We start from the raw sequence: 22500 nt of genomic DNA, 5'->3' as shown, positions 1-22500 counted from the left end.
CTATATTCTATGAAGTATGTACAATTAGAATGTGAGTTCATCTATATTCTGTGAAGTATGTACAATTAGAATGTGAGTACGTCTATATTCTCTGAAGTATGTACAATTAGAATGCGAGTACGTCTATAAAGTATGTACAATTAGAATGTGAGTATGTCTATATTCTATGAAGTATGTACAATTAGAATGTGAGTACGTCTATATTCTATGAAGTATGTACAATTAGAATGTGAGTACGTCTATGAAGTATGTAGAATTAGAATGTGAGTACGTCTATATTCTATGAAGTATGTACAATTAGAATGTGAGTATGTCTATATTCTATGAAGTATGTACAATTAGAAGGTGAGTACGTCTATAAAGTATGTACAATTAGAATGTGAGTACGTCTATATTCTCTGAAGTATGTACAATTAGAATGTGAGAAAGTCTATGAAGTATGTACAATTAGAATGTGAGAACGTCTATGAAGTATGTACAATTAGAATGTGAGAACGTCTATGAAGTATGTACAATTAGAATGTGAGTACGTCTATATTCTATGAAGTTTGTACAATTAGAATGTGAGAACGTCTATGAAGTATGTACAATTAGAATGTGAGAACGTCTATGAAGTATGTACAATTAGAATGTGAGTATGTCTATAAAATACGTATTATAAAATCACACAAAACAAATCTGGGCAAATAAAATAAGCTACATTATACATTGGTAGATATTTATTATGAAATTTATACAAAACAACTTTAAACATCAAAAGTATTCTGGGTTCAACACAAAAAAGGCTAAAAGTATTAAACAAAGGAATTATCATGTCAAACTGATTTTATTGTATCTTTATTTTCATCATCTTGACCGGAAGAAGCAAATTCAAAATAAAACAAAGAAAGGTACTCGGTAGAGTGTATACCTCTGCCACGTAATACCTGATCCACGAGAACATATTGGGCCCAATAAATACATTTTTGAACTGGAGGTGGAGCACCCGATATAGTGCAAAACCTCCGCTGCCAATACTGCTAGGTCACTCAAGTGAACCTGATATCCTATTCATTCAATTTGGCGTCAACAGTGCTCACAGAGTTATAGTTTGCAACTTTCCCTTTTGCTTTTAACTTTTACATACTCAATTCATTCGTCATAACTGGATTCCTTGAGACAGAAATTGATTTTACGTGGGTATATCCACCTGAAGTTCCAAAATCAGCCGCAATTATAATTTTGGCATGTTTTTGTTGGAAATCACGTATAACATGTAGATATGCAAAAAAAAAAAAAAAATCGAAATTTTGTTGAAAAAAAAGTTGCAAACATTTTTTTTCTCTAACAATTTTTTTTTTTTGGGGGGGGGGGGGGTTGGAAATCACTTAAAACATGTAGAAATGCAAAAAAAAAAAATTCAAATCTTTTTTCAAAATGGCCGCCATGGCGGCCATATTGGATTTTGGACCAAGTCCAAAATCTAATGGCATGATCCTTGGACCATACCTCATCCTCCCACCAAGTTTCGTCGAAATCCGTCGAGGAGTTTTTCCGTAATACTGTTCACAAACAAACAAACAAACAAACAGAAAGGGGTGAAAACAGTAACCTCCAATCTTTGATGGTGGAGGTTATATTAAATATTATGCTATGTATCATTTTTGGCCTAATCTCTCAATGTTGAAGAATCACTTTGAAAATTAAATAATTCTCGCATGCAGATCCGGATTCGGATCTTCACCAAAATCGAATAAATTCGTCCTTGCCACACACCTAACCTGTCCACAAACTTTCGTCTGAACCCGTCCACAACTTTTTGAGATATCGTGCTATATATCAGTTTAGCTCTATCTCTCAATGGTGAAGAATCACTTAAAAAATTATCAGATCCGGATCCGGATTCGGATCTTCACCGAAATTGAATCAGTTCTTCCTTGTCACACACTTTGTTTGTCCACTAAGTTTCGTCAGAATCCATCCACAACCTTTTGAGAAATCCTGTACACAGACACAGACAGAAAGGGGTGAACACATGACCTCCTTCCTCTTCAGCAGCAGAGGTACAAAAAACAAAAATATTGCCAATCAATTAATGAGAAGGTGATTGGGACCATACTTTGTGCAGAGCATTGGTGCTGCTTTAAGTCTCCATGGCTATTGGGCACAATCCTGCACAGGTCACCACTCTGACACAGGATACCAGCAAGCTGGCACTCATTTTGCTGACCTCGGAAGGATGACAGGCTGAGTTAACCCCACCTGGTATTAATTCAACAGCTGAGCGGGATTTGAACGCAGGACCCTCGGATCCAAAGCCCACTGGTAAAGCCAACACCAGGCATATCAATTAATGGCAACGCAATAAATTACAAACAAGGACTTTCCACAAACTCCACACTTTTCTGCACTGGCCGATTGAATGATTGATGCTTTTTGACTTGTTTGCATTATGTGATGAGGGGATAGTCAAAAGGTTTTATCCTAAATATGAAATGAAACAGCATGCAGATGATCGTCCTTTCTTTTTTTTAACATAGTTTATCGCCAGTGTCACCCCCCCCCTCCCAAGCAGTGAGTGAGTTTCTTAATTTCCTTTTTCAAAATCATGTTTGAACTTTTTCCTCCAAAACTCAGACTAATAAACGTTCTCAAAATGTGCTCACTTTCATTACCTGTAATGGTTAAAAATTCTTCAAATTGTATTATGTTTATTGTTGTTAAAATGTATAATACTTGTTGCAATGATGACTGAACTTTTATTACCCTCTCCAAAAGAGAGAGCATTGCATTCGGGTCCGTTTGTTTGTCTGTCTGCACAGAACTTTAGTGTTTTTCTCTGCAACCGCTTGCCAGGTTGAGAGGAAATTTTCAACACCGGAACAACTACTCATGTCGAATGTTTTATTTATCTTGGCTTGTTAATGTAGCATTCCAGGGTACTGCAGTGCAACGTATCGAATATTCACATGTTTTACATCCATTCCAGTGGACTATCCCTTTCATACATATGCCTCAAAGAAATAATAGGATTATAATGATTATAACAATTAGGTAAAGTAGTCAACATCAAGAAGTTTGAGCAACTTTGGCATCCTCATTCATTTCCTGCAGGAGGATCTCGGCAATGTGATGCAATGCGGCTTCAGCGGGTCCTTCTGTGGCAGCACATGAGAAATCACGATCTTTATCAAGGGTCAGAGCCAACGAAGGGTCCAATGGCACTCTGCCTGCAAAGAAAACCAGGTACAAAAGTCAAATCGTGCCTGGGATATTTTGTTCGCAAAATCCTAGTTTATAGCATGTCTAGAAGATGGCTGGTGACCTCTCCATTCCAGGATAACACAGATGTGCATGGGGATTGTGGCAATGTGGCATTAACATTGCATAATCTCAAGGCGGCCATCATTATTAATGTTGGATTGAAAATAATATCAAACATGGGCAAGGCTTATGTTGTCATATTCACCAATACGGGACTTTTCAAATGACGTAATCTGCCCAAGAATGCATGTGACAAATTCGCAGAAACCCTGAGAAACAGCAATGATCAGGGCATGTCAATGTATATCTTGCATGAAAGATAAGGATTCTTCCATAAAATGGCCCACAAAGCTTCTAAAAGAAGCCAAAAAATACTTGTAAAAGTACCTGAGAGAAATGGGCGTGCCTCTGCACAATGAAAGAGTTGGATAACTTCCTCAGCTCACCGAAAGGGCAGAGATATTACAGCTAACCATACGACAGACTCATGACAAAGTGGGCCGGTACAAGGCCCGAACTGTGGACGGGTGGGTGCTGTTGGGGAAATTATTACTCTCTAGACAAGAAACCTTTGCCTCAGTCTGAGTAGGTCAAAGTGTTTGTGTTTTTCCTCTACTGTTCTACTATTTAGTTGTTAAGGCCTACCACCTACTTATAATCTTGTCTTTCTTTGACACTTTGGACATTGCTTGGGTTTCTGAAAGTACAAGGTGACCGGGCTGATAAGCTGTGCATTCTGTTCTTGCGATCAAGGGCCTCTCTGCTTATAAAATGGAATGGATATATGGGGAGGGGGAGATGATCTGAGCGAGAGCAAATAAATGGTACAGAAGAAAGAACTCCTTGTGGACATTGATTATTACTGGACTTCTGTGGTTTATTTTATCCCGATACATGCAACACTGAGTCGGCTAGACGTTGAATCCATCTCAAGGTCAAGATCCCTCAACAATCAAGAATCCTTTCGATCACGACGTGGTTCGAGGGTAGAAATCCACATCAGTTGGTGCCGTGACTCGGATAAAATAAACCACAGAAGTCCAGTAATAATCAATGTCTCACAGTCTCTCTGGAGGCGTGGGTATACCGAGGCAAATTGTATTCAAAAACCACGGAGAGGTACATGTGCAAGAATTATGTTTGATAAGTATGGGCCTGAAGCTGTGAGAGACATGGGGAAATGGTGCAATTGGACCAAAAATAGTCGATTACCCTTCCCTGAGAATGGAACGTTCGATCACGAGTGTTTAGACAATTTGAGAAAAGTACTGGAAGTGAAAAATAGTGACAAAAGGTCCAGAAGCAGGTGAACTGGAGCGTTTATATAAATTGGATGAAGGAATGTCATGACAGAGACGAAAAGGCACGGTTGTTAAACCTGAAGGGTCAGCTAGACCAATTAACGAAGCAAATGCCGGTGAGACTTGAAAATAAAACCAAGAGACAGCGAGCAGTGGCTGTCAGATTTGAGGATGAAGAAGAAGACTCAGATACATGGCCAGAGTGCACAGTTCCGATAGCACAACCGCTCGAGGACGAAGAAGCGGGAGAGACAGAGGGAGATGATGCCATAGGGCAAGGAGAGGCTCAACGGGGAGCCAGGCGAGTAATTAAGAAAGAAACAAGAACACAAAGCAAAAATAAAGTTCCTCTTGCTGACAAGGGTAAAATACAAACTCGATCAAAAAAAATAATGCCGGAGACCGCGAAGGACGGAGATGATGAGGCACTCATTGGCGCGTTTCCATTGCGAGATTACCCAGGTGCAAGGGAGGTACAAGCAATATATCGTCCGTGGGGCTCTGAATTAAAAGCCATCGTAAATGAGATGCCGAAGATACGAGAGAACCCAAAAAAATTCCAGGTGGCATGCCATCAGCCAACATATATGGACATGGAAATATTATTAAAATTAGTGGTACCAGAGGGGTTACTCCGACAATTGAAACAAGTCGCTGCATGGCCAGATGAAGCTCCTGGAGACAGGGAGGAGCTCAAAGAACATATTGACACCCTCATTGACGCTGTCACAGAGGTGGTAACACTTAAGACCGACTGGGCAAAAATACAGGTGTGCAGGCAACGCGCTGGCGAGGACCCATTGGAGTTCTTAGAGCGTTTTTGGGGTGTATACCAATGTCACTCTGGACTGAAAGAAGAGGGAGTACCATTTGCTCATGTCTACCTTAATGGTTTGACGGCCAAATTACAAAATGAGATAAAGCGAGTATGTATTGGTTGGGAATTAAAGGAAGTGAAAGACTTGATGGAATATGTAACGCATGGTAATTCATTGTTGAAACATCGTTCTGACGAGGAAAACGAATCAACATTAATGCTATCCCAGGTTCAAGGTCAAGGTGAATGCCCCGGGGAAAGGAATGTGAGATATAATGCACAAAACCGAGGGCAAACCAATTACCGTCAGAGACCAAAATACAGAGACCAGCGCAGAGATTTCTGTTATACATGCGGAAAACAAGGACACTGGGCTAACGAATGCCGAAATCGTAGAAACAGTCGAACTTATAGTTCGTATGAACCGGTAGAACAGAGACCAGCGGCACAATACAGAGATGAAACTCGCAGACACTCCACGCCGCCAGTGAATGAAAATCCATATTATAGACAACAGGAAAGATGGGGAACACAGTTTGAGCAAGCTGGTTCATTTCAACCCACTGCACCTCAAACCGAATTCCCTCCTCCTCCTCCTCCAGCCTCGTTCCCTCCTCCTCCACCCTCATTTCTTCCTCCTCCATCTCAAGGTTCATTTCAAACCCAAAACCCATTCGTTTTATGACAAAGAAAAGAAGCGACTTCGTCTGAGTTACCCTTCCTGACTTTGAAACCATGTGACGAACCGAAATTGACTTTGAAAATTGAAGGCCAAGAGATTCCTTTCTTAGTCGACACAGGAGCGACCAAATCTGCGCTCAGAAGGAGTGATTTCCCAGATGCCCCGTTATCGCGAGAATGAGTAAAAGTAGTGGGAATGTCAGGAGTTGCTAGTACGATTCCACTGACAGAGCAGCTCCGGGTGGAAATTGGACCATTGTCTGCAAACCATGCATTTTTGATGGCAACTGATACACCAATTAATCTGTTGGGGAGAGATCTGTTATACAAGCTGAATTGTTCAATTAAGTGTACCCCTGATGGTGTATATTTAGAAATACCTCACGAATCACACATAACTATGATGAAGTTATTACAGGAAAATACAGAAAATCTTGTATATCAATGGACTGATTAATTGTGAAGCATTTAACCATTTGCAGAGAAACGTACCCGAGGTGCTCGATTGGGTGAGTAAACACGGCATGGACAGACGGTACTTACAGACTCGACTACATTGCATTGCAGATTGCAACATCAAGGGAAAAGATAACGTCTATGCGAGTGAAACACTCTCGAAATTACACCAGACCTTTGACTTAGTGTTGGGAACAATTTGGATTGGGAAGCAAGGAATTGGCCTGGAGGTGCATCTCACGCAGGAACAATTAAAATTGTGGAACCAACCGTCCAGTGTTACACCACATGTTACTTTAGCGATTGCAGAAGGTTACCAAGAAATGGACATTGGTCACATGGTAACCTCTTTGAAAAAAGCATCACAAGCGACTTTGATGGAATCGAGCCAAGTAAACGGACTTTGGAAGATCGGGGAACAGGGATTCTGTTGGACAGAATGTCAAGGATCAGCAAAAGCTGTGTTCGAGGTGGTCGATCTCTCAGAATTAAATGGGTCAGGAAAATTACCTGAAATACTCGAACAAGTCCCGACTTGTCTGTGGGCAACACATGCCAACGATGTCGGCCAAATTAAAAGTATGAATCCAATCAAGATCACTATAGATCCAAAAAAGAAACTGCCTCGAAAACCGCAATACCCTTTGTCTCCAGAAGCAGAGGTAGGAATTGCTCCCGTAGTGGAAGCGCTATTGAGACAAGGGATAATTATTCCCATTGTTAGTCAATGTAATACACCGATCCTACCTGTGAGAAAACCTGGGAAGCCAACGTGGAGATTCGTACAGGATTTGAGGGCAGTGAATGATGCGGTAATTCCAGCTTTTCCTGTAATTGCAAATCCAACTACCATTATATCAAGCATCCCAAGTAACACTACCTATTTTAGTGTTGTGGATCTTTGTTCAGCTTTTTTAGTATACCAATAGCCTGAGAAGTACAGTTTCTGTTTGCATTCACCTACCAGGGAAAGCAATACACTTGGACTGTATTGCCCCAGGGGTATTGTGAAAGTCCAACATTATTCTCGAGGGCCCTCAAAGACGACTTGGATGATGTAGTTTTCCCTTGTGGATCCACACTGATTCAATATGTTGACGACCTGCTGATCTGTTCAGCGTCAAAAGACGCATGCGAACGAGATACATTGACATTGTTGAGGGCCGTAGCCAGGAAAGGACACAAAGCATCGAGAGCTAAATTGCAATTTTGCCAAGAAGAAGTGAAATATTTGGGGCATATTCTGAAGGGAGATACAAGACGCATCTCCCCTGAACGTATAGCGGCAATATTAAACCTGCCCAAGCCAACTACTGCTAAACAGATGAGGTCTTTCCTCGGAATGACCGGCTATTGCAGACAGTGGATACCAGATTATGCGGCCTTAGTGCGCCCCCTGGTGGACATTGGTTCGGCAAACGCACCCAGCCCACTTGCATGGACACAAAATGCAGACAAGGCTTTTGTAACGTTAAAACAGGCTCTTTCTTCGGCTCCCGCTCTGGGTTTACCAAACTATGAAAAACCTTTCCATTTGTACGCATGTGAGAGACAGGGATTCGCACAATCTGTGCTGACACAGAAGCACGGAAATAAATTACGGCCTGTTGCATATTATAGTACTAAATTGGATCCGGTAGCGCAAGGATTCCCCCCTTGTCTCAAGACAGTAGCAGCCGCTTCGCTCGCGGTGCAGGCGACCGAAGCGCTCGTCGCGGGAAACACTTTGATTCTCCTGGTACCGCATGCAGTGACAGCTGTATTGTTAAAAACGAAAACACAACATTTGGCGGCTTCAAGAGCAACAACATACGAACTCTCACTCACAGCACCCACAAACATTATGATTAGGAGATGCGCACCGCTGAATCCTGCTAGTTTGTTGCCAGGAGTACAAGATGGTGATCCTCACAATTGTGAAGAGATAATCGCCCACACGTGTCAACCCCGTCCTGACTTGAGAGACACACCAATCCAAAATTCTGAATTGGTTCTAAATGTCGACGGCTCATCATCGCGTGCACCTGATGGATGTTTATTAACAGGCTACGCCGTTTGCTCTGATCACGAAGTAATCGAAAGCGGGAGATTGGCTGAGAGCTGTTCCGCGCAGCAGGCAGAACTGTTCGCCCTCACTCGTGCATGCCATTTAGCCAAAGGCCAAATAGTGACAATCTACACTGACTCCGGCTATGCCTTTGGTGCTGTACACAAATTCGGAGCACTCTGGCGCGAAAGGGGTTTTATAACATCATCAGGTACGCAAGTGAGGAATGGAACATGGATTGCGAATCTGCTGGAAGCAATACTTCTGCCTCACCAAATTGCAGTGGTAAAATGTGACGCCCATACTGGGAGATCTGATGACGTCTCACGGGGAAATGCCAGGGCAGATGCAGCTGCAAAGATCTGCTGCCCACACCAGAGCTCTTTTAATATCACAATGTGTATTGAGACAAGAGGCAACACCGACCATTGACGATATAAACACTTTGCAGACAGCTGTCAGTGCTAAAGAACGAGATTTGTGGATACTGGCTGGATGTGAATTCGAAAATGAATCCAAATTATGGAGATCATCTGATGGTCGTGTGGTGGCACCAAGAGCTCTATTACCTTGGCTCGCCCGATTGGCACATGGGGCCGGGCATACTAGCAAAGGCGGCATGAGTGCTTCAATTGGGAGACAGTGGTTTGCCCCGGGGTTTAGTCCAATTGCAGAACAGTATTGTAAGACATGTCATATTTGCCAAAAACATAACCCAGCAAGGGGGTGAAGATGGCCCCAGGGGGTCATCCAATTCCATTCGGACCTTTTGTTCATATCCAGATGGATTTTGTCCAGTTACCAAAATGCTGCGGTTTTGAATTTGCGTTAGTCATCGTCGATTTGTTCACCAAATGGGTTGAGGCTTACCCTTGTCGGAAAGCAGATGCCATTACTGTGGTTAAACTGTTGATGAAGGATTTCATCTGTAGGTTTGGAATACCTTGTAGGATCTCCAGTGACCAAGGTACTCATTTCACAGCCGAAGTGGTGAAAGAATTATGTCGCGTATTGCAAATAAAGCAACATTTCGACTGCCCGCATCGTCCGCAATCTGCGGGGGCAGTAGAGAGGCAAAATGGATTCCTGAAGAATAAACTGGCCAAGATTTGTGAACAAACTGGATTAAAATGGCCAGATGCTCTGCCAATTGCTCTCATGACTATGAGATCTACCGCAAATCGAAACACTGGCTTATCTCCGCATGAGATTCTGATGGGAAGACCAATGAGATTACCGAACTCACCTCCTTTGATTATAAAAGACATGAACGTGCAGCAAATGGACGACACGTTGCTTACGTTCTGTATCTCTCTGAATCACGCTGTAAGAACTTTTTATGCACAGGTGAAACAAGCTCTGCCAGAACCAGCCACATCTGATCATCACAACTTCAAACCCGGAGACTTTGTTTATGTGAAAATTTACAAACGGAAGAACTCTCTTCAGGCACGTTGGTGTGGGCCATTTCAAATACTGCTAACTACCCATACAGCTGTGAAGTGTAAAGGAAGAGCAACATGGATCCATGCCACACACTGCAAACTGGCACACGGCAGAAAAGAACCCGAGGAGAACATTGCTTCCTGATAACTTTAATGATTCTTTCCATTGCAGGATTATTTGTACTACTAAATGCAGGTGGTGCAATGTGTACTTGGTCTGTTAAACCGATAAGTACTGTCTGTGATCAACGTTATTTGCATGTTCTTTGGAGATGGGCCTGTCAGACTACCCACCAAACTAAGCCTAGGGCATTCAGAGACCGAAGAAGCTTAACGAGCAAAGTGGGTTCACCACATGGAATAAACACTTATCTGGCTCTTTCTCGAAAACACGCGAAAGCTTTTAATAAAACCAATTGCTGGGTTTGTACTAAGATACCTCATTCAGCAGTTACTGGGATACCGCTTCTGGCTATACCATTTAATCTGAGTGAATGGTGTGGGTACTGGGCAAAGGAAAGAAACTGGGATAAACAAGATAATAACCTTGACGACCACATCGTTACCAATGGAAATGGAAATTGCCTCCGACAACGAAATTTCAGTAACTGGTTTTGGCCAAATTTTAATTTAAGTAAGATGCCTCCACATTTTATGGTTGAACGGGCGACAGAAAAACCCGAACTATGCTTGGTACAAGAGGCATAGGGAGAAAGAAGATTAGGGAATTCTGAATGCAGTAATTATGTTTATGAAAATCACACGATGGGACCACAAGTCGCTTTAAATAATACCTATTTCGTGTGTGGAAATCGAGCATACCCATGGCTTCCAGTTAATTGGAGTGGATCTTGTTTCTTCTCATATATTTTGCCACATATGCGCCTGTTATCTAAGTCACCTTTTGAGCATTTGAAACGGGGTAAACGGGGTTTCACGTCAACTGTACTGTTCTTCATGATTTTAATCCCTCACTACGGTGTTGGACAAACGTCTGTGGGATTGGCAGAGTTAGCTGCTTCGCTTGAATTATTGGCAAATAAAACTGCTCTAGGCATGGTTGATATCAACTCGGAGGGCGTCGCCCTACGTGCAGTTTCAATGCAAAACCGAGTTGCGCTCGACCTCATTCTCGCGGCTCAAGGAGGAACGTGTGCTGTAATTAACTCTGAGTGTTGTACTTATATCCCTGATAACTCGGAGAAAATCACGAACATAGCTGACAAGATTAAACAAGAAGGAGCCAAGTATCACAATTATTTCACGAAAGATGGGCTTTATTCCTGGTTTGAAGGGATTTTTTGGAGGCTGGGGAACTACCCTATTGCATTGGATTTCCGTTGGGTTATTGTGGATTATCATTGTAGTGGTGCTTGTTAGATGTGCAACAATTACAATGACGGCACTGATTATTTCTTGTCTAAAGAGGAAGACTTGTAAATAGGTGATGCTGGCAGATGCACCACCCTCATACCCTGGTTTTGACACTGAGTCCTACGACTCTTTTGAGATAGAACCTGAACTTGGAAATCCATCCATAAGTAGCGCAAATGAATGTGTTCAATATTCACGGGAATTGTCAATCCACTCTTGCTCATCTGCTTTGTTCCCGAAATAGGTTGTCGAAAATCAGCTGTGCAGCCCAACGGGTAGCCTTATCTTCTATCGGCCTAGGGGCCTACCAGAACCTCAACCAGGTCCGAAGCTGTACAACCACATGAAGCCACCTGGCTTGCGGGACAGGAAAGGCTAAGGGACTGAGCTCTTCGATGGGGAAAAGGGGGGATGTGACTACCCAAGAAAATGGGCACACTCAAACGCAAGAGAGAATGCATTTCCAAGTGGAGAAAATATATATCGTTAAACTTAACTAGTGTTGCCTTTTTAGGCAACAAGGGGGGAGTGTTGGGGAAATTATTACTCTCTAGACAAGAAACCTTTGCCTCAGTCTGAGTAGGTCAAAGTGTTTGTGTTTTTCCTCTACTGTTCTACTATTTAGTTGTTAAGGCCTACCACCTACTTATAATCTTGTCTTTCTTTGACACTTTGGACATTGCTTGGGTTTCTGAAAGTACAAGGTGACCGGGCTGATAAGCTGTGCATTCTGTTCTCGCGATCAAGGGCCTCTCTGCTTATAAAATGGAATGGATATATGGGGAGGGAGAGATGATCTTTTTTTTTTTTTTTTTTTTTTTTTTTTTTTTTTGTATACCTTGGTCGAGGCTCGTATGAGAGCTAACACACAACTCACAGCAAGGAGGCATGAGACAAGAGGGGCGGGAGTGGAAGGGACAAAACATTGGGGAACAGACACAGGTGAACTGTGGAAGGGAGAGGGATGGGGATGGGACGGGGAACATGGCGAGGGGAAGATGGACATTAAAGGGACTTTCAGGAAGGAAAGCAGGAGAATTGAAGGAAGTGGGCTTGGGTGGATTATCGGGGGTAGAAAAGATCGAGGATTTGGATGGGGGAAGATAAGAGGTGGTGGTGAACAGCTGTTTTGAAAGCCTGGAGGGAAGAATGGGAAAGAATAGAGTGAGGAAGTTTATTCCAAAGGCGGGAAAAAGAGGAATGAAAGAGTGAAGATGAGCAGTGATTCGTGATTTTGGTAGTTTTACCAGAAGGGGGTTGTTGGCGGACCTTGAGCGCCCTGTGGAAATGTGGTTGGGACAAATCACAGAGAGAGCAGGGGGGCAAGGCTGGAGAGGAGTCGGTAGAAGACAGAAAGACCACCGACCAACCTGCGGTGATTGAGTGAGAGGCCCAAAGACTCAGCTTCATTGCGGGAGATGCCAATGATCTTAAAAGCCCTGTTTCGACAGCGTGAAGTCGAGAAAGGTGGGAGGCAGGAGCACCAGCCCAGAGGGAGAGCAGTACTCCATCAGGCTACGGACAAAAGCTTTGTAAGTGGTCAGGAGCTCAAGAGGGCCGAGGAAGGACTTTGCACGACGGAGGATTCCCAGTCGGCGACTGGCTTTTGAGGCAAGGTTGGAAATGTGACTTTCCCAGGAAAGGTCATGGCAGATAGTGAGACCCAGAAGCTTGAAAGAAAAGACTTCTTCCAGAGGATTGTTGAGAAAGTGGATGGGGGTTTTTGTAAACGGTCCTTTCGAAGAGACATAGTGAGAGTGTGAGATTTGTCTGGATTGAAAGACATGTTCCACGTGTTGGACCAGTTTGTGATTTTATCCAGATCTGCAGTGAGCGAAGAAGCTGCTGCTTGCCGGTCTGAGGGATGACAGATGGTACGGCAGAGGGTGGAGTCATCGGCAAAGAGAAATAGAGGATTTTCCAGAGAGTCCGAGAGATCATTGATGAAAACCAGAAAAGAACAGGGCCCAGAACGCTACCTTGAGGAACTCCAGCCTGCACAGGAAGAGGGGATGAAAGAACTCCATTTAGGGCCACACGTTGACTGCGACAGGAGAGGAAGTCTGCGAGCCATGAGTGGAGATGGCCTTGAATACCATGGGAAGAGAGTTTGGTGAGTAGGGCAGGGTGCCAGACTGTGTCAAAAGCACGTGATATGTCCAGGGATACGGTCCAGGGATCTGAGCGAGAGCAAATAAATGGTACAGAAGAAAGAACTCCTTGTGGACATTGATTATTACTGGACTTCTGTGGTTTATTTTATCCCGATACATGCAACACTGAGTCGGCTAGACGTTGAATCCATCTCAAGGTCAAGATCCCTCAACAATCAAGAATCCTTTCGATCACGACGTGGTTCGAGGGTAGAAATCCACATCAGTGCCAACAAAAACCCTCGACCATCGCTGCCAGTGAATGGAATTTTAGCCTTGCGGGAGTGCCTCCTGTGAACGTGGCAAGTTTGGCGATTTATTTAATGGACATCTGCAATTGGAAAGATGATGCTGTGCGTCAATACCAACAAAGTAATGGCTACCAACTCTTCGACAAAGGACATCTTCAGGACATAAAAATATCCTAAGTTTGTGCTGGCTATATTTACGTGGGAGCCAGATGTACCAGGTAGATTTCCCTGAAGGAGACACTGTATTTGGTTTCGGTAGTTGTGAACACCGATGGAAAGGTCATATCTGGGACAAGTGAATGCACAGGGTAAGTTTAAAATCAAGATTTTTTTGTCTGGTTCCAGGGCCACAGGATAAATTATACTGGATTTTTCCATCTATTTCTGCAAAAAACTACAAGTGTGTGTACATTTATATAAATACATTATTAAAAAGTATATATATATATATATATATATATATATATATATATATATATATATATATATATATATATATATATATTAAACACATTTCACAGTGGTTGCTTGTAGGCAAGGAGGAAACGTGTAAAAAAAAAGAAAAATTTATAAATAATATAGAGTCTATAATAATTTTTAGTGGAGCCTGATTAGTGATGCTGCATTGATGGGTTGACTGACTGCCTGGACGCAACTGAAGTTGTGGATCTACTGATGGATCCACATCAGTAGATAACCTACATCATTTGGAGAGGTTCTGGGCTGAAAGGATCAAAACCTCGAGGAATAACGGTGCCCAGCTGATGATCTGTGTGGTCAGGAAACTATTCAATTGCTCACAGATTAAGGTTCTTACTTTAGGTAAGAGAACTATGTTTAGAGGTTTCCAATTAAAATAAAATTGAATAGAGGATGTTGTGAAATTAACCCTAGTCCAAACAACAGGGGGTCTTTTTGGACCCCATGCATACATTTTGATGTGTTATTTCTATATTAGTTTAACAATGTATTTCATGTTTTATTTGTTTGTTTACCCATGTAGGCCGGTAATGAATATACATGATGTTTTAAGATCCCGCCTTGCTGCACAGAGGTACAACCAAATGTTTTCTGGGTTTCCAAACAGACCGCAGTTGTTTTCATTAAATTCTTTACATATATTATGATTACTTCATATGATATTTGTATTGAACAACTTCTCCAATTATTATTTTTTTCCACTTATGTTTGTTTACTTTAATCACTAAAACATCAACCAATCAAAGTAATTATGTTTCCTTATTGATGTGAAACATTGGCATATTGAATGGAATTTAGTGCTTCTCTGTTGGGGTCATAAAACTCCCCTATTGGTGGGTTAATTTTATCTTTTATATTTCTTTTTATTTTTCTTATGTTTGTTGACTTTATCAATAAAACACCATGCTTAGTCATTGATGTGAAACTTTGCCAGATTTAGTGAAATTGAGTGGTTTTTGAGTTGGGGTCCAAAAAGACCCCAGTTGGTAAGACTAGGGTCAACATCATTTACAGCAATCTTTTAAATTTTATTAAGTTTTCGGAATAGCCGATACTGTACAATTAATGAAGTTTGTGTGCGAGATAGCATTGTTAGGAACAGACAAAAAAAAAACAAAAAAAAAAACGTGTGTGTGTGTGTGTGTGTGTGTGTGTGTGTGTGTGTGTGTGTGTGTGTGTGTGTGTGTGTGTGTGTGTGTGTGTGTGTGTGTGTGTGTGTGTGTGAGATCCACTGCTGCCACAGGCCGGTATTAACAGGAAATGGTACCAATTTGCCACCTCATCCACAGATACTTCTCATATTTCCTATACTTCCGTGAGTCCGATTTGCATCAAGGAACAACAATTATGGTTAACCATCTCGAAATTGCCACTTTTTTTGTCTACATGCTGAAAATGATGCTAAAAAGACTATTTGACACAGATTTCACTGTAGGAATGGTAAGTTAAAAGTGCCCCATGTCATGGAAGTGAGTCGCTGAAAACACACACACAGCGCATATGTGAAAGGCCTCATGAGCATCCATACCTCATTTCTAAAGTTCTGTATTCCCAGTGAACACAATGGTATAAACTGTGCCTCTGTACTGTCTTTTGTTCTTCATATGAGTGCAAACGAGGAAAAAAAAACAGACTACAACAGACATTGAACATTTCATCCTCCGAGTAGCAATCAAAAACCGCATATCAAAGCAAAAAACATTTGTTCTAGTGGCGAAAAACAACAAAACCCTCATTTTTTGAAATAACCAATTAATGGTGCAAAGATCATGACAAACAGCACTTTCATATTGCCATTTATTCACAAGTATTCATCCATCCATCCATCCATTGGGACCAGACTCTGCACAGAGTGTCGGTACTGCTGCAGCAGTCTCCTGGGCTATTGGGCACAATCCTGGACGGGTCGCAACTCCGACACAGGATACTCAAATGGCTCAATCATCCCAGCAAGCTGGTACTCATTTTTCCAAACTCAGGATGACAGGCTGAGTCAACCCTACCTGGTATTAATTCAATGGGACAGGATTTGAACTCACGACCCAAGAATCCCAAGCCTGCCACCCTAACTATTAAGCCAACACGAGGAATATAGAAAAGTATTCACACAAGTCACAAAAAATCATTTACAAATAAAAGAAAAAAACATGTTGGGATGGAATCCCCCAAAAACAACCAAAAATGTAGGAATGACACCACAATCCTTTTACGGATTGTCAGGATGACATAATTTTCATAGGTGACTGTGTGGCAATGTAACTATTGTCTGAAGACGTCTATGTGGGAGGGAGTTATAGATTTGTAGTTTGGGTTGGTTTAATTGTGTATTATATTTATTGTGGGATTGAGAAGGATAAATGTCAAGTGATGTCACGATGGCAATCCATGAAAGGATTGCGGTGTTGTACTGTGGGGTCTTTCCTTACATGTTTGGATGTTCTTTGGGGATTCCATCCTAACATGTTATTTCATCATTTAAATGTTTTTTGTGACTTGTTTCTGTTGTTTTTAAAACGTTTGGGGGGGGGGGAGTGAGGGTGGAGGGAAAGATAATTTTGTATGGTTGTGTACATAGTATCATGTGATAAATTGTGGTTCAAGGTGTCATGTGGAAATCATGTGTTGTAGTGCTTCGGTTCATGCCTGTATTAATATTCCATTAACCAGAGTTGGTGTCAAAGCCACCCAATGCTCGCCTGTTTATATATTTATAGTTTTTAAAAGACTCGTCTAATAATCAATATTTTTTTTATAAAGCATTGCAGTGAAGTCTGATCCAAATAATTTTAAAGCAAGATATGTATTTGTATATTGTAATCAGTAACAAGAGCGCAAGTGAGCACAATATATGCCCGAACCAGAAGGTATATACAGAATTGTGCTACGACATGGAAAACAGCATCCTGGTTGCCATGGCAACCACTTTAGATGACGAACGTATGTCACGACACTGTCTCCACAGTCTGTACCTATGTACCAAATATGAAACGTGAAAGTTGAAAACTTTGGGAGTTAGAGTGCGGACAGGAACGGACGGACGACCGGTATCACATAATACGCCCCGATATATATATATATATATATATATATATATACATACATACATACATACATACATACATACATACATACATACATATCGGGCATATAAAAATAGTGTGGTAGATAAAAACATTAGAAAGGAAAAAATAACTTGCACCAAAAACTTTAACATTTTCACGCTCACGCTCACGCCGGGGGTATCGCTATAGCTCTTTGTTCTTTGAACAGGTGAGCTAATAATGCAATAATAATGATGATAATAACAATAATAATAAATAATAATATCAGAAATCCAGATGAAACTGCCGGTCGAATACCAGAAATCTATAAATAAAAGCAACCGAGTTTTTCTGTCCGTAACATTATTCTATCACACCAGGAACCATTTAGAAGGACATGGGAGGAGCACACAAAAGGAAATATAGTAATACTTCTCGAAGCAATAGAAAAATATATAAAAGTACACCGCAGCAGACACACAACAACAATGTGTAATCATGTGCAAAAAGGAAGAGAGGGTTTCCAGAGCATCGGAGAGGTATTTTATGTATATGAGGAACAAGACTGGGCTAAAGAACTGCCTTTAGTTACTCCAGCCTCCGCTGGAAGAGGAGAGGAGAGGGTTCCGTTAATAGCAACATGTTCACTGCACAAGTGGAGCAAGCCAGAAAGCCAGGTAAGGTTCCAGGGCAGAATCCAAACAGATTGTCAGATATTAGACTGTTTGACAACAGGAAATACATGACATCAGTAGCAATGATGGGGATTCAATGACTTTGTATGTATAATTTGAAGTTTACTGGTCTGTGTTTTAAAGGATCTGTTTTTGCACCCTTGTTGCAAACAGGAGTAATATTTGCTGACTTCCAGGCAGACAGGGAGCAGCCAAAGATGAAGGGCAGGGTGAAGAGAGCAGACAAAGGACAAGCATGAGCAGCAGAGCAGGAGTTTTGCACTCGTAAAGCAGATCATAAAAATAAGGAACTTGCTAGCATGTGACAACCATAAGTCATGGCCATTTGAGATCGTTTCAAAGGCAGCTTCCCAACATGGCCAAGGATGATGAACAGCTCCATGAGCAAGGGGATACAATGACATTCAATAATAATGACACTTTGGTGTTGACATCATTGAAACCAACACAGGCCTGAGTGGAAGGAGCTGTCTCTGGTGGTTATTTATGACTTGCAGTATTGAGTATTTTATCTTGCGCAGTCAAAATAAAAAGATATCAGAAAAATTTATAGAATTACAGAAGTTTTTGAAGGTTTTAAAAATGACACTGAAACACACATCACTGCAATGCAAGAGTTATATATAGTTTAGTAAACAACGACCAAAGTTGGTTTGAAAAGAAAAGAAAAACTGTACATAAGGTAGCAATCAGATAATATGATGGTATTCAAAACTACCCATTTGATATCTCAGCAATCATATCCTTGACTCAATCATAAACAAGTGATAACTTTGGGAGAAATCAATTTGTTACATATACACACAGAAAAGGTGAGGGATTGTGACACCACTAAGTTTTTAAGCCCAACTATGGAAAAAGTACAAAACCATTCAGACACTAGCACCATAGAAATCTTCCAGTGATATAGGACAGCCCCGATACAAGCAGTTGTATACTTTATTAACCATCTTCGATGCACCATTAATCATAATATTCTTCGACTTTATGAGGATATTCCTCACATACATTTCTGAAAACAAGAGAAATCTATATGCTATGCCATGCTATAAAAGCCCTGTCCTTACCAAAGCTTTGCAGTGTATGAATGCAAAACATTTAATTGTATCCAGAATGTAAAGTAGATGCAGTGTGTTTGTGGAATACCCATGTTATGTTGTAATTTTGATTATTTATTGTAAGTTGGAAGGTGTGTGTGTGTGTGTGTGTGTGTGTGTGTGTGTGTGTGTGTGTGTGTGTGTGTGTGTGTGTGTGTGTGTGTGTGTGTGTGTGTGTGTGTATGCGAGTCATTGGTTGTTATCTCCATGCCTGTTTCAGAAGGTGGAAACGAGTCCTCCCAGGTCTCGAAGTATCAACCACCGTATTCATAGACTAATTTGTGAAGTTTTCTAGTTCTCAAAGTTTTGCTCCAAAAGGTTCTTTTGAGGATCGTCACTGAGCCCTGGATAGATTCCAACTGCAGTTGGTTTGTGGTAATATTCCCAGGGATGTTTTTTTTTTAAAAGATCTCTGTGAGGTTATTTTCTAGCATTCCCATTGTCCCTATAATCACTGGTGCAATTTTGGTGCTCGACAGATTCCAGGATCTTTTCACTTCATTTCTGAGATCTTGATATTTCTTCATTTTCTTTATGTCTGCATTGTTTAGGCCAAAATTGTTGATATTGACGCCTCAATTAGAAATGCCTTCTTCTCCTTTTTGTACATCAGTACTATATCCGATCACAATGCTTTGTTTTCTATGTTCACGCTCGATGGGATCATTAGGTCGTACTTTAGCACTACATCCTTATTTTCAGTGATTGCTTTTGGTTCATGTTTCAAAGAGATTTCTTGAACTGGGATATTGAGACTTTTGCAGATGTGCCGGTGGATTACTCAATAAGCTCTGTTCTGCCTTTCGGTGTACAGCTGCTCTGAGATTAGTTTTTTTTAACATCCTGAGAGGAGGTGGCTCGTACTTTCTGTTTGTACCTTGCAGAACCTACACTTTTACGATTGACTCAATCCCGCCATTTTCTTAAAGCCATTGGTGTAGTGTCCTTGGTCTTGGGCATTTAAAATGATTCATTCTCCATCCCATTTGAGCTGACCTCTACTTAGCCATTCCAAAGAGAGCCTCCGTTTTCTATTCCCAATCTGTCCTTCTCTTTTTTTTTAATATTCCTTCCTGCTCTTTTATAATGTTCCCAGTTGTTGGTGTATATCTTATGATATTTCATGAAATATTCTCATTTTGTCTTTTTTGCAATTATTGGGGTTGTATTCATTGCTGTTTTGGTTTTTTGTGTTCCATCTTCCATTCGCACTTGTCTTTCTAATTTTTTTTGTTAAGTGGGTTCGGGGTACCTCTTCTGGTTTATCTTTGCATTTGCTTACAAATTGAATTTGGTAGTCTGTTGCATTTTCACGTATTCAGCCAATCCTACAGTTGTCAGTTTGTGCACTTGGTTGACCTCCATCAGGCCACTACCTCCTTCTCGTCTCGGTAGGTACATTCTCGGGATGCATCGACTTTTGTAATATATTTTGTGGATGGTGAAGAGTTTCCTTGTTTTGATATCCAGTTTATGGATTTCTGATTGTGGCCAGTTTATTATTCCACAGCTGTACAAGAATAATGATATTGAGAGTTGGTTTATAGCTTTGATTTTGTTCCTTGGAGAAAGGTAGGTTTTCAGGATCAGCCTCGTTCTACGCAGGTATTATTTGGTAATTGTTTTGCGCATTTGTTTGTGACATAATTGTTTGGTGGCCTTTTTCTACTATGAGGTATTTATATGACACTTTGTTGTCCAGGTTCTGTATTGTTGTATTTGTGTCAATTTTTATGTTGTCCGTCTTTCTTGGTCTACCTCGTATGAATATACACAGGGCACACTTATCTCAGCCAAATTCCATTTGAATGTCATCAGGAGTACCGTTTCTCTCATTTGAGTTGTTCTGCCAATTTTTTGTCGTTTGGTAAAAAGGAGTTTTAAATCATCCATGTAAAGTAGACTAGTTACCTTTCTTGTCTCCATGGACGTTCACTTATTTAATGTCAGGCTATATCCATGTCCTTGCTCACTGGGTCCAGGGCCAGGCAAAACAGCAGGGGCAAAAGGTTGTCTTCCTGGAAGATCCCTTGATGTATCTTCACCTCTGGTATTTCGATCTTTCCTTCCAAGTGCTGGTAATATCAATGTGGTATTCCAAAGCTCCATTGTTTTCTCTATGAGCTTGATTACTTGGAGGTTGATTTTATACAATTGCATGCATTCTATCATCCATGAATGTGTGACGCTATCAAAAGCTATTTTTGGAGCCTATCCATGCTGTGGATAATTTGGTTCTTCTTGTATTGTCATTTTCTAGTGCGGCCTGGTTTAATAGCATTCTTTCCCTTCTGCTCTGAATCGAGGCTTCCTTCTTGTGTTCGGTGATGATTCCCATCAGAAGTTTGTACGTTGTTGGAAGACATGTTATGGGCCTATACCTGTGAGGTAGTTAGGTTTCTTCAGATTTTAGGATGAGGAAGGTGTTACCTTCTGTGAGCCACTCAAACAAAGTCTCTTCCCCTTGGATGTGTGTGTGTGTGTGTGTGTGTGTGTGTGTGTGTGTGTGTTTTGACATAAAACACAATAACTGTTATGTGTGCAAGGTGGCTCACCGGTATGCTCCGGAATACAAGAGACATTGAGTTTAGGATGTGGGGAATGGTAGTGGATTTCATTGGGAACATTAGCAATCAGAACATTCAAGACATTAATCAGGTAGTTTCTTGCTTTTAAAACTCAACAATAACAAATAAAATTTAAATTTCTCGGATCCGGATTCGGATCTTCACCAAAATTGAATCAATTCTTCCGTGTCACACACCCAACCCTGTCCACCAAGTTTCGTCCGAATCCGTGCACAACTTTTTGAGATATCCTGTCCATGGACAGAAAAAGAAACAAATAAAGACAAACAGAGAGACAGACAGGTAACAACAATGCCAAATGAGTATCTGCCATGCTTCGTCTTTGGCTTTGTCAGTGTCATTCTAAAGAATCGGCCTAGGTCCAAGCAGATTGCAGGGAGAGCTTTATCCACCATGGATCTCTAGAGTCGCGGTGATGATGCATTGAGCTAATTTCATATTAATTCTACAGCACGAAGGTGAGGAGCACCTGTGGGTATGTGAGCAGTGACGTGATGTTCAATTTCGTTTTCGTCGCAGAGGTTGTGACAAATTGTAATGACAAAATGCTCTGGCACAAGCCTGGTGTTGGCTTAACAGTTAAGTTGGCTGGCTTAAAATCTTAGGGTCCTGAGTTTGAGCTCCCTGCCGGGTCATTAAACAATACCAGGTTGGTTGACTCAGTCTGTCATCCTTCCGAGGTCGACACGAGTACCATCTTACTGGGAAGACTGAGCCATTTGAGTATCCTGTTTCAGAGGGACGACCCGTCCAGGATTGTGCCTGCGAGCCAATGAGAAAACTGCCTTGGTAGCCAAATGGCATCTGAGATGCGTAAAAAGAGTAGCTCTT

At 41.4% G+C, this 22500-nt stretch overlaps 1 protein-coding gene across 4 annotated transcripts in view; it reads right to left on the bottom strand.

Annotated features, from left to right (window-relative positions):
- Positions 1 to 821: 821 nt before the first annotated feature.
- NUBP2 (NUBP iron-sulfur cluster assembly factor 2, cytosolic) overlaps positions 822 to 22500 on the bottom strand; it is a 38787-nt gene continuing 17108 nt past the window's right edge. For all 4 annotated transcript variants that reach the window (XM_085883867.1, XM_085883865.1, XM_085883866.1 and 1 more), the window contains exon 7: positions 822 to 3209. In XM_085883867.1, coding sequence (XP_085739993.1) covers positions 3049 to 3209 — 161 coding nt within the window. In that variant the 3' untranslated portion in view covers positions 822 to 3048. The remainder of the gene's footprint in view (positions 3210 to 22500) is intronic.

The sequence above is a fragment of the Eptatretus burgeri genome, chromosome 6 (genome assembly GCF_056783735.1).
Source record: "Eptatretus burgeri isolate ZD-2024b chromosome 6, Ebu_testis_v1, whole genome shotgun sequence".
Classification (NCBI taxonomy): Eukaryota; Metazoa; Chordata; class Myxini; order Myxiniformes; family Myxinidae; genus Eptatretus; species Eptatretus burgeri.
The sequence above is the reverse complement of the archived record's forward strand: the minus strand, read 5'-3'. Positions and strand labels throughout refer to the sequence as shown.